Source organism: Mustela erminea, chromosome 19 (assembly GCF_009829155.1).
Source record: "Mustela erminea isolate mMusErm1 chromosome 19, mMusErm1.Pri, whole genome shotgun sequence".
In the NCBI taxonomy this organism is placed as follows: domain Eukaryota; kingdom Metazoa; phylum Chordata; class Mammalia; order Carnivora; family Mustelidae; genus Mustela; species Mustela erminea.
In genome coordinates this window covers 20289500-20301921 of record NC_045632.1, presented here as the reverse complement: position 1 = coordinate 20301921, position 12422 = coordinate 20289500, and the positions used below count along the sequence as shown (strand labels likewise).

The following is a 12422-nucleotide window of genomic DNA, read 5'->3' as shown; positions in this document are numbered from 1 at the left end:
GCCTCTGTGCCAAGTGCTCCCATACCCCAAGATTCCCACCGAGTGATCTCACGGTTTGGCTGTGAAAGCTTGGCTTGCATCCATACATCTTGGTCCCGCAAGCTCCCGTCCTTTGTTATGCACGGCAGTTTCACTTCTCTCCTGCTCTCCTTCTTCCTACCATACCACACTGGCTCGCCTTCCACCTCTTTGCCTAAGGTTAAAGAATGGTCCAGATGCTGACGCAGAGCCCTGACGTCATTAAGCATCTCTCTCCTCTGAGCTCCTTTTTGCCTGAGGAAAATAACCCCCCATTTGCTCAGGCCACAGAGGATAAGTTTGCGGCGACTCGAAGCAAAAGCCCCCCCTCTCCAGGAGGACCTCCGAGTGGTCATTTCCTAGAACAGAGAAGGCAAACACGAAAGCCTGCAAGAGGTGCTCCGGGGCCAGCTGGGAATATAGGCACTCTTCTTCCATCCTGCTCAACACTGGAGTTCTGTTTTAAAAGTGCCGTCACGCACAGGTGCACTGACACCCTTTACACTTCGTGTTACACGTCACGGGTGACGTCCAGAAAACGCAATTAGTTGCTCTTAAACGCAGGCATCCCTGGGGTCCTGACTTTTGCCTTTTTGTCTTTGTTGTGCTTACCAAGGTTTTTCCTCTAGGCGCTTGTTAAAATTCTATTTTTCTTCAGGGCCACAGTGACTGGGTGACAGACGTTGCCATTAGCAACAACAAGAAATGGGTCCTGTCTGCTTCAAAGGTAAAAGTGGCCAATCTCTGAGTGACTTCCAGTCTCTCACGTTCAGAACTGGTGTCACGGGAGTGTTACTGTCAAGCTAAATTCCTGGGCTGGCTCAGTCGGAGCCCGGCCACCACCCCCTGCCCCGCCCCCTGCCCCGCCCCCAGCCATGCCAAGCCATCCTCAATGCAGGGAGCTGGCTGGGACCATGGGAAGCAGGTCCTTATGTCTGCTTACGTGGGGAGTTGCCAGGGGTTTCTGTGTCTGTGACCATTGACATTTGAGCTTTGTTGGAGCAAGGGCCTGCCCAGACCAATGAGTGATGGAGCCAACAGGGGGCCTTTTGGGGGGGAGGCGTCAAGCTCATTGGGAAGCAGCAGAGACCACCCTGAGCTCCCAGGTGGGCCTTCCCTCTCTGTGCCACGATATCCTGGAATTCCTATGCCGATGGCACAGAAGAGCAAGCCCAAGGGTATTCCAAGATCTGTCTTTCAGGTGTGGTGAGCCCAAGAGTGGGGGTGTGTGTCCCACCTTGCCCCCTGCTGACCTTTATTAGAACCCTGCCATTCTGTGGTCTGGGGGTTTCTGGGTGCATGGGACCATGGGTAAGACTCAGCCTGCCATGACCAACGTGTTAGAGAGCCAACCCAGACACTGCCACACCCGACCCCAATACCATAATAACAGAACACCTAATAAAAGTTCTATGCCGATGTGTTATTGTTTTTTTAAGATTTTATTTATTTATTTGACAGACAGAGATCACAACTAGGCAGAGAGGCAGGCAGAGAGAGAGGAAGGGAAGCAGGCTCCCTGCCAAGCAGAGAGCCCGATGCAGGGCTTGATCCCAGGACCCTGGGATCACAACCTGAACCGAAGGCAGAGGCTTTAACCCACTGAGCCACTCAGGTGCCCGTGTTACTGTTTTAATATAAAAATATGAAAGATGATTATGACAACTCTATCTCAGTAAAGCTGGAGAAAACTGAAAGTGCAAACCAAAATAAGAAAAATCAATGTTTATTTGAAATGCATGTCTCATTCAGTGTTTTTTACTTCTCTGTTACATCAATGCTAGTATTGAAACAGTAATAATTGGACTACTTAATGGCAGCAATTAGTAGTAATTTATAATAGAACTAATTTTATTTTTGTATTTTATAATGTTTTATATTTTGTAATGTTTTTATTTTTATATAAAATATTGTTTCTTTTTTTAGATTTTATTTACTTATTTATTTGACACAGACAGAGACAGAGATACACAGTGAGAGGGAACACAAGCTGAGGGAGTGGGAGAGGGAGAAGCAGGCTTGCCGCTGAGCAGGGAGCCTGATGCAGGGCTCGATCCCAGGACCCTGGATCATGACCCGAGGCAAAGGCAGATGCTTAATTGACTGAGCCACCCAGGCACCCTGTGTTTCTTTTATATATCTTGTATTTTATAATGTTTTACATATTTGATAATATATTTTATAATATTTCTTTCTTATGGCAATTTATTTGGACTTTTAAAAAAAGTCTTCATTGGATATTCCAGTGTTGTAGGCTATATTATCATGTGTGCTGAAGATACATAAATGTAAGACTTAAAGAAAAGAATACAAGTACAATAAGACATACAATAAGATTGATTCAATAAACATATTTCTATTTATTCATGGATTTATTTCCCCAGCTTTATTGAGCTATAAATGACACATAACATGGCCTAAGTTTAGGGGGTGCACAGCATTCCCTGGACTGCCCCTGCCTCCGGCCGCCCTTCTTTTTGCTGAGGTAGCAACAAAACCACACACTGACAACTGTGAACCCCACTTGGGCCTGCAGCTGTGCTCGTACCAAGCCCACTTCTCACCGATTCCCGTGTCAGCCCTCGGGAGGCCACCAGGCGAAAACATCCTCTCAGCAACAGCTGCAGGTCGTGGAGTCCTCAGGGTCTCTCTAGAGCTCACAGGTTTTTAGATTTGCAGGAATTCACTTCCGGCTCTCCAAAGCTGTCCGAAGGTACTCAGTCTGCCAACCTTTTAGTGGCCAAGGCATTTTGTCAGCCCGCCGGGTCCTTTGCCACAAGAGTGGATGGTGTCGGCCAGCCGTGACTGAAGTGGCCATTACCGTAAAAGGCTCTGAAGTCCACTGCACGCCGTCGTGACTCCAGCCTCTGTTTCTCAGGGAAATGGCCTTAAAGCACAGAGGTCATTTGAACTTGGGATAATAACGTTGGATCCCAGATACAGAGACTGAGAATGAATGTCTTGTTTGGCATGACTGCCATTTTCTGGTGAAAGCGTTGATCTTTTTTTTTTTTTTTTTTTTTTTAAGTACCGAAGCTTTCTAATTTCAAAAAACAAAACCAAAAAAGACCCTTAATTTCACTGTATGAATTTTTGTCACAATCTGCAACCAAGGGGCAGTCACTTCATCCTTCTTTAGGCTCACTGTGGCCTCTTTGAAGATCCTGAAACAGTGTTGGAGAAACACTGTTTAAGGTCTTTAAAGTCTTTAAGGTATTTAAAAAATATCTTTTTTAAAATTACTTTTTAAAGATTTTATTTATTTATTTGACAGAGCGACATCGAGAGCAGCACAAGCAGGGGGAGTGGGAGAGGGAGAAGCAGGCTTCCCACTGAACAGGGAGCCTGATGTGGGGCTCCATCCTAGGACCCTGGGATCCTGACCTGAACCACCCAGGCGCCCCATACCTTTTCTTGTAATTCTATTGTAATCCCTTTCTTCCACTCTCATCCTCAATGCATTTCAAAACCAGAGGACCTTCTTATGCCACACATTAAACATACAATTTTATGGCAGGCCCACATTTTAAATATCTTCTTTAGAGCTGACAGTGACAACAGCCATCTTGGAGGTAAATGTTTAAGCAACACACCTTCTTCCATGTCTACAAAGTCATCATTTTTACAAAGTGCTTCTCTACTTTTTGAGGAATAGGAAAGGAACCTAAAAACTATTAAGAAAGACCTCGGGGGTGCCTCCTGGGTAGCTCGGTAGAGCAAATGTCTGACAACTTGGTTTTGGCTCCGGTCCTGATTTTGGGGTCATGGGATCGAGCTGAGTTGGGCTCCATGCTCAGTGGGGAGTCTGCTTAAGATTCCCTCTCTCGGGGCGCCTGGGTGGTTCAGTGGGTTAAGCCTCTGCCTTCAGCTCAGGTCATGATCTCAGGGTCCTGGGCTGGAGCCCTGCATCGGGCTCTCTGCTCAGCGGGGAGCCTGCTTCCCTCCCGTCTCTCTCTGCCTGCCTATCTGCCTACTTGTGATCTGTCAAATAAATAAATAAAAATCTTAAAAAAAAAAAAGATTCCCTCTCTCCCTCTCTCTCTGCCCACCCCCTGCTTTCTTTCTCTCAACCCCCCACCAAAAAAAAGAAAGAAAAAAAGACCCAACATCACAGGTGAGCAAATCCCATGGTTTTGTACAGTGTGGTGTGCATGACGTGCCGTCCATTTAGCGGGTGAGCTCTTTTCATTTGCTTTGGAAAGAAGTTAATAGGCTGAATGGAATTTTCCAGAATTTACATCTGCGTTGTCTGCTGAACATGTGGATAGATGAGCAATGTCTAGTTTGTATTCAGATAAGATGTCAACACGCTTTTATTTTTTCTGCATTTTCACTAAAATCTTCATAGAAATCAAGAAGATGATCTGAAACTCCCAACTTCTGAATCAAAGTATTCAAGGGCTAGGTTGTGGGGATTTGGCAAATCACCAACAATCCCCAGGGATTGTTGGTGGCCTCTGACAGCTCCACACAGCAAGGGGCCAACACCGATGGGATCACTGGCCCCTTTTCTTCTCCCACATGGCATTTAGTTGCATTTAATTGCACATGCCGATTCAGGAAACGGAACATTACTCAGTCTTTTAGTTTCTTATTGCCGCTATAATAAATCACCATACACTTTACCCCTTACACAACAAAAGCCTAGTATCTTCCAGTTCTGTGAGACAGAAGTATGACAAGGTCTTGCTGGGCTAAAATCAAGGCATCCACAGGACTGTATTCCTTTGTGTAGCTCTAGGGGATAATCCATTTCCTTAACCTTTCTAAAAGCCACCACATTCGGCTTGTTCATCTTCCTGTATCTTCAAAGCCAACAACATCGTATTTCTCTGTGTCTTTCTTCTATAGAACCTACTCCTCTCACTGTGTTGTCCACTTTTTCTTTTTTTTAAAGATTTTATTTATATGACAGAGAGAGACACAATGAGAGAGGGAACACGAGCAGGGGGAGTGGGAGAGGAAGAAGCAGGCTTCCCACAGAGCAGGGAGCCCGATGCGGGGCTAGAACCCAGGACCCTGGGATCACAACCTGAGCTGAAGGCAGACGCTTAATGACTGAACCACCCAGGTGTCCCTGTGTTGTCCACTTTTAAGGACATTTATCACTACGTCTAGCCTGTCTGGATAGCCCAGAACAACGTCCCTATTGTAAGATCAGCTGGTCAGCGAACTTAATTTCATCTGCAACCTTAATTCCCCTTTGTTATGTCACCTAACATGTTCACAGGGTCTGGGGATTAGGGTGAGGACTTCTGGGCATTATTTTGCTGACTACATTCCATTCCAGAAAAACAATCAAAGGAATGATATGGTAGTGGGTGATCATCTGAGCAGTATTACCAAACTAATTCATCTGTTACCATTGTCTCAGGAGTATTGGTATCTTCTTTCAAAAATAGATTTTGTTGTTTAGAGCAGTTTTAGGTATACAGAAAGTTGGGCTATTAGTACAGAGAGTTCCCATATAGTCCCTTCCTCTCCCCAGTTTCCACTATTAGTAATAATGTCTTGCATTAAGTGTGGTATATTTGATACAAGTAAAGAACCAATATCGATGCATTATTATGAACCAAAGTCTGTAATTTATATCTCACTCTTTATGTTGTATGGGTTTTGCCAAAGGCATGTAATGTATCCGCCATGACAATTTCATACAGAAGTTTCCCTTCCTAAAAATTCCCTGTACTCCACCTGTTCATCCCTCCCCTTCATCCCTAGAACGCCCAGCAACTTCTCACTGTCTATAGTTTTGTCTTTTCCAGAATGCCATATAGTTGCACGCATGCAGTCTGTGGTCTTTGCAGACTGGCTTCCTTCATTTAGCAATATGCACTTCAGGGTCCTTCATGTCTCCTGATGACTTGACAGCTCATTTTTAAACATCATTGAATAATATCCCATTGTCAGGATGTACCACGGTTTTTGTTCTCTCTCTCTTTTTTTAAGATTTTATTTATTTATTTGACACAGAGAGAAATCATAAGGAGGCAGAGAGGCAGGCAGAGAGAGAGAGGGGAAGCAGGCTTCCCACTGAGCAGAGAGCCCGATGTGGGACTCCATCTCAGGACCCTGAGATCATGATCTGAACTGAAGGCAGATGCTTAACAACTGAGCCACACAGGTGCTTCCCATATGAGTGTTAAGATCAGTGTGTTTATCTCTGCAAAGAAGTCATCTGGGGTTTTCATGAAGATTGTGTTGAATCTGTATTACATTTTGTGGATTATTCTCATTTGAGCAATATTAAGTTTTCTGGCCTATTGAACATGAGATATCTTTCTGTTCCTTTACATCTTTAGTTTCTTTCAACAATATATATATTTTAGTTTTGTTCTCTAAGTTTTGCAATTCCTTTGTTAAAATTATTATTAAACATTTTTTTTGATGCTATTCTAAATGGAATTGTGTATCTGATTGCACTTTTAGATTGTTCATTGCAATTGTATAAAAATACAGATTTCTGTATATTGATTTTGTATCCAGCAACCTTACTGAATTCATTTGTTCTAATAGTTTTTTAGTTGATTCTTTAAGATTTTCTATATGCAAGGTTATGTAATGTAATCTTCAAATAGAGATAGTTTTACTTTTTTTCCAATCCGTATGGCTTACATTTCATTTTCTTTCACATTGGTGGCTTTTTGGAATATGGAAAAACTGATTTAGAACTTGCCCGTCTCATACCAGGCTTGTGAAATTCAGTGTCTTTCACATTTCAGTACTTTCACATTCTCTTCTCCACCATACCCAATTCCAAATTCTGTTCCTCATATCCTGCAGTATGACATGTTCTGGTTAATTATCACCTTGCCCCTGCTCCCAATCTAGTTTTATTTGTCTGGCCATCTGTCATTAAACACAGCTGTTCAGCCTCTGCTTCTGGTGATGTCTGTATCATGGTGGCATTGGTCTTGTAATTATTCTCATCTTCACGATTTGAACTCTTAGAAAACATGATCATAATATTCACAATGTTAAAAATTTTGCTAGCAAGATCTTGAAACACAGCACACCAGTTGCATAGGTAAAATCAAAGGCAGCCCATTAACACTTGCGGTTACAATGCAGTTTCACTGTGGGAATCGCAGTCATGGATGGCCCATGAGCGGGAACTCAGGGTGAACTGCAAGCCATGGAGAACTGACAGCAGCTATGGAAGGTGGATCATGTAGCATATCCATTTGTCATTAAACATAGTTTTGCCTTCAGTTCCTATTTTGGGGCCACCGTGGGGATTTTGTCCTTTCCCTCAAAATTCCACATCCATTGCTGAAAAGTGGGACGTTCTGCACCCTGGAATGGGTTTGCTGGGATGTGGGACTTGATGGTGCAAAAGGTGGGATGGTCCTGGAGAAAGCAGGTCACCCTGATTCTGCTCCTCTGCACGATGGGGTTTTGCACGTTGTAACGTGGATGCAGTGCGCCTTCCTGGGGCCTCCCAGCTGAAAGGGCCCATCTTGTGACTGTTGGTTTGCTGTTTAACTTGTTTTAGGACAAAACCATGAGACTATGGAATATTGAAGAAATTGATGAAATTCCTCTGGTAATCAAGTGCAAAAAGGCCCTGGGCTTAAAGGTGAAACAGGTTGGTACTGGGTAATATTAAGCTCAGCGAAGGCTTTCATTAGTTTCCTCCACAAATGAATTTATTCTTTGAATCAACATTTATTGGGCAACTGGGGATAAAACCATGAACAAACAGACTGAAATTCTTGCCCTGAGGGAACTTAGGTTCTAAAAGAGGAGGCCATGAAAAAAGAAGCAAGAATAATATGTCCTACATCCCATAGCAATAAATAATTTGGAGAAAAATAACGTAGGGAAAGGGGAATGGATGGGAATGCTGGTAACACTTTATTTATTTGAGAGAGAAAGAGCACCTACAGGTGGGGGAGGGGCAGAGGGAGAGAGAATCCTCAAGCAGATTCCCTGCTGAGAGGGGAGGGAGCTGAATGCGGGGCTTGATCCCAGGATGCTGAGATCATGACCTGAGCTGAAATCAAGAGTCAGCTGCTCAACCCACTGAGCCACTCAGGTTCTCCTGCTGGTCACACCTGAAAGGATGGCCAGGATAGGTCTCACTGAGAAGGTTAACATTTGTTGACTACCTGAGGTGGTGAGGGAGTGAGCTGTGCAGATGTTTAGGGGAAGGACTTCCCAGCATTGGGAAGAGCCAGTGTGGAGACTCTGAGGCAGGAGTGAGCCTGGGGTATCCGAGAAGTGAAATGAGTCAGAGGGGCATGGCTGGACACACAGCTGGACATGGCATTAGCCTCCCACACTTCAGCAGCAGACTCCTTGGTCAGGCCCCCATGCCCAGTGCCTTCCCAGGGAAGGGACTCAGCTGCCTGTTTTTCTCTAGTGGAGGACAGTAGTAGTAGGTTGAACACATCTGCTTCACCAGGTGTTGGCCAGGGATGGCCACAGAGTCTATCCCTGGGTGCTGGAGGCCAGTCCCTATAAGGGCCTTGCAGTATAGACACTTGGCTGCACCCTGAGAGGCTTGAGGAGTCCCTGGTGTGTCCTCTGAGTCCTCCTTCCCTGCAGGGGAAGCCACCTAGGCTTGTCTCCTGTTAGAAGGCCCAGCCAGGAGCTGCTGCTAGAAATGGCTAATCTGTAGGGCAGGGAGATGAGGGGTGGGACCAACATGGACCTTGTCTTTGTGGCCAACTGGTCCTCATGGCCTGTGTGGCCATGTTGGCCCTCGGATCCTAGAAGCTGACTGGCTACAGAGCAGTGCTTGCCTGTGTCCTCCACCTATCCCCTGGGATAGGGCCCCCAGGGGCTGCCTGCTTTGAGCCCTGCCATTTTGGGGTTGGGCCATGGGATATTATGCTGTAGAATAAGGTAGGTAAAGGAACAAATTTCTTTCTTAAAAAACAAAGAAAAGAAAGAGACATACTTGAAGCTCTTCCAAAGATGAGCCCTCTGCGTTTGTCTTGCTCAAAATCAGTATAAGAAACCTCAGAAGCCAGATTTCCCAGAGGGCCTGCCCTGGGTGGGATGTGGCTGCCTCTCCCAAAGGCCTTAGTGCCCTGAGTAGACAAAGATGGCAGAGCACAGAGGCCTACCATCTTGTAGGGGGATGCTGCTACGGGAGGCATCCCTGAGACCCCTGCCCATGGCCTGATAGCCCAGCCCGTGGTGTTGCTCACTTGCGTGTGGGAAGCAGATAGGGCGGGTGAGCTGTGCCACTGTAGCCACTATTCTCTGTGCACCGTGGCCAGAAACAGGCTGAGATGGAGGAGGAGGCTCAGAACCTTCATCATGTAGTAAAAAGTACTGCTTTGTTCAGAAATCTTGCCTACTTGCTTCTCATGGTTCTGTAAGTTAGGTCCCCGGGATGTCAGGGGGTTAGGATAGCCCCTCGGCCCCAGAGTTGTGCTCTGTGAAGGGCAGAGGATGGGGTTAGATACCTACCCCCGTCCTCTCCACTGTCCAGTGGCCTGCCACTCCTGCCCCCATGATTCCCACAGCAGGGGATGGGCTGGTTGTACCTGCATAGTTTCTGTAGGGGGAAGAGAGGGAGAAGCCCGTGTGCATTCTCTCTCAGTGGCCTGCAATGTCCACGCTTGTGGGGGCAGAGACCACAGAGCAGAAAGGCAGCTCTTGCCTTGGCCTGGCTGGGAGGGGAGGTGGCTCTGGTGGGAGAATCCTACCTGGATGCCTAGGTTCCCTGTGACCAGCACTTGCCTTTACTCTTTTTAAATATTTCATGTCAGTGTGAAGTATGTGAGAGGCCTTTCTGCAACTACGAAAGTGACATCTTTTCTGAAACGGTCACCAAATGTGTGTTCTGCCGGATGGATGCAAAAGGCTCGTTAACAGAGGCCTCATCATCATTAGGAGGGGAAGACTCACCGTTACAGGAGTGCAGCCCGACCGCCAATGAATGACTGATGCTCACTGGGCTTGCTGACTGACTTGAGCACGGGTCCCCTGTGAAGCAGGTTTTGGGGCTCTGAAGGAACCTCTCTCTCCGGCTGGACCCAGCCTGGGTGAGCATGTCAGACTGGGGCCGGGGCACTGCCTCAGCTCCACAGCCCCCTTGGGGATCAAACACTGTTTTTAGATTTCATGCAGAATAAATCTCCATTCCTTTAGAAAACAAGTGTGCATGTGAATTCTAGAAGCACTTTTGCTGCTCCTAAGCTTTCATGTCTTGTTGTTCATTCTGTCTCCTTTACGAACACTTTCTGGACTCTGGTGTTGGGCTGTGAGGCAGCCAGGCCAGCACCCACAGCTCCTGAGGAAAGCTTGGTCAAATGAATAGGAAGCTATGTGGGACCCCTCTGCGGAGGAGGCAAGGCACTGTGGGTACCTCACTGGCTAGTGCTCCCAGATGGCCATCGACTCAGGGCACAGGAAGGTCAGAGGCAGGTGGGTGGAGGGCACTGCCATCACAGAATGTTTCATGCTCTCTACCCCAGACTTTTCCATTTCCAGAACGCCCAGGCAGATGTACAGTCCTCCCCCTGCTTCCACAGTGCACCCCACACTCCACAAATCAATTACTTCAGAAGGCACAAAGGTTTCACTTAACAGACAGGAAGGGCTTCCTTTCCCATCTGGTATGGCTCACGCGATTTCTGTCAATCAGGAATATGCCCCTTGGTTTGTCTTAAAAACTTAACTGCAGGCCTCGTTTATTTCATGTCAACTGACTGGCATCCCATAACTCTGCCCAGGGACACCAGAAGCTGGTCACTATTTGGGCAGGTCCTGGGCTGGGTGCTGCCCTCCTCAGTCGTCACCCTGGTGACTGGTCAGACTGGGGCTGGCTGTTCAGGAAGTCTCCATTTATTCACGCCCATGATGGATGAACATGTCAGAGCTCCACTCTGCGCCCTCCCAGCAACCGGGCTGTCTTGGAAAGGGAAGTCCCATTGCTAAGCAGTCCCCCTCTCGGCTGTGGGGCGCGGCCGGGCTGCAGGTGCCAACAGTGCGCCACGGATGGGCACACAGGTGGCTTCTCGGGTTTTGCTATTGTTGCAGGTCACTCCAGTGACCGGGCCCTGCGTCCCTACTTGCAGAAACTTACATTTCCGTGTTCGAGGCTCTCCGGCCGGAGGCGCCGTTGGGTGAAGGGGGCAGCCGCGTTTGGTTTTGTCGTTGCTCGCAGGCCCTCTAACGAGTGTTGGGACGAGGTGGCTGCCGCGTCCGGGAGAGGAGACCCAGAAGCAGCAGGCGGGAGGCCTGGGCGGGGAGGGCCCCGCTTGCTCCCGCAGCACAAACCTCCCCACGGGCGGCGTGGGGGCCCCCTCGGAGCTCCCGGTCCCGCAGGGCCAGCTCAGGCGCCCGCGGTGTCCTGGGAGAAGCGGCACGACACAAGGGCCGGTCTCGCCAGGCGGCTGGATGCGCCCGCAGGGCGGGAAGGGCCGCCAAGCCCGAGCGCGGTTCCGGAGCGCCGCCGCCTCCCGGGCTCAGGGCGCCGGAGCGATCACTGCGCGGCGTGGTCACCGCGGAGCCACCGCGGGGTGTGAGCCCCGACCTGACCCCCGGGGCTCGGCCTCTCAGGACGGGCTGGGGGGCTTCCCGCGCCTGGTCTGGAGGGCAGAAGGCCTGACTTGGCGCGGGCGTCCCTCAAACACCTGGCCACGGGGCTCCGCGCCTGGGGGCAGATGCGACAGAGACCGGGAAGACCAGCCCGCCGGCGTCTCTCGCGCCTTTTGCTCCCAGGTTTCCGCGTCCGACCCTTTCACCCCAGCCCCAGGAGTGAGCCCAACCAGACACCACGCATGCGCCGGCCGCAGGCAGAACGCATGCGCAAGCGCACGGCGGATGGAATAAATGGTGATGGGGCGCAGATTCTCGCGATGTTCGTGCGGGCGGCGCCGTGGCTTAGTTGGTTAAAGCGCCTGTCTAGTAAACAGGAGATCCTGGGTTCGAATCCCAGCGGTGCCTCAACCGAGCGTCCCGGCTCTCTTTTTACCAGTTGCCCTACCCTGCCCCCCTCTCACTTTGGGTGTGTGAAGGTGAACCTGAGAAGCCAGTTTCGCCCGCCCTCTGCCGCCGCAGAGTATTTTCCCTAGGTCTCCGCGGGCGGTGGCGTCCGCGTCCGAAGCGAGGGAGGACAACGTTCCCCGCTGCTCCGCTGAGCAGGGCGATCAGAGTCGGTATCCCCAGGGGGCCAGGTGGGAAGGGCACCCCCAAGGCCCGGGGCTCTGGCTGCTGCACAAATACAGGGCTGCAGGGCCTGACCCTGATCGATTGCGCTGGAGTCGATTACATTGGAATTTTGAACAGTTACCCGGGAACACGCAGGTCAGACTCAACAAAATTCATGTCAGAAGCAACAGGACAGTCCCAAGGAGCTGTAGAGGTGGCAGTTCCGGGATCAGGCAGTGTTCCTAAGAGCCAAATTCATCTTCGCCAGAACCAGCATCTCTCTCCCTCTCCCA

The 12422-nt window shown here is 48.9% G+C and overlaps 1 protein-coding gene and 1 non-coding gene across 2 annotated transcripts in view; both read left to right on the top strand.

The window, feature by feature from the left end:
* The window catches only part of WDR88 (WD repeat domain 88), a 42095-nt gene extending 31969 nt beyond the window's left edge, over nucleotides 1-10126 (top strand). Inside the window, exons 9-11 of the mRNA XM_032325170.1 lie at nucleotides 677-745; nucleotides 7514-7606; nucleotides 9744-10126. Of these exons, the coding sequence (XP_032181061.1) occupies nucleotides 677-745; nucleotides 7514-7606; nucleotides 9744-9917 (336 nt within the window). The 3' untranslated portion in view covers nucleotides 9918-10126. The remainder of the gene's footprint in view (nucleotides 1-676; nucleotides 746-7513; nucleotides 7607-9743) is intronic.
* Nucleotides 10127-11851: 1725 nt separating this feature from the next.
* TRNAT-AGU lies at nucleotides 11852-11925 on the top strand. Its single transcript has one exon. It is a non-coding gene; the product is annotated as a tRNA-Thr (tRNA).
* Nucleotides 11926-12422: the final 497 nt, after the last annotated feature.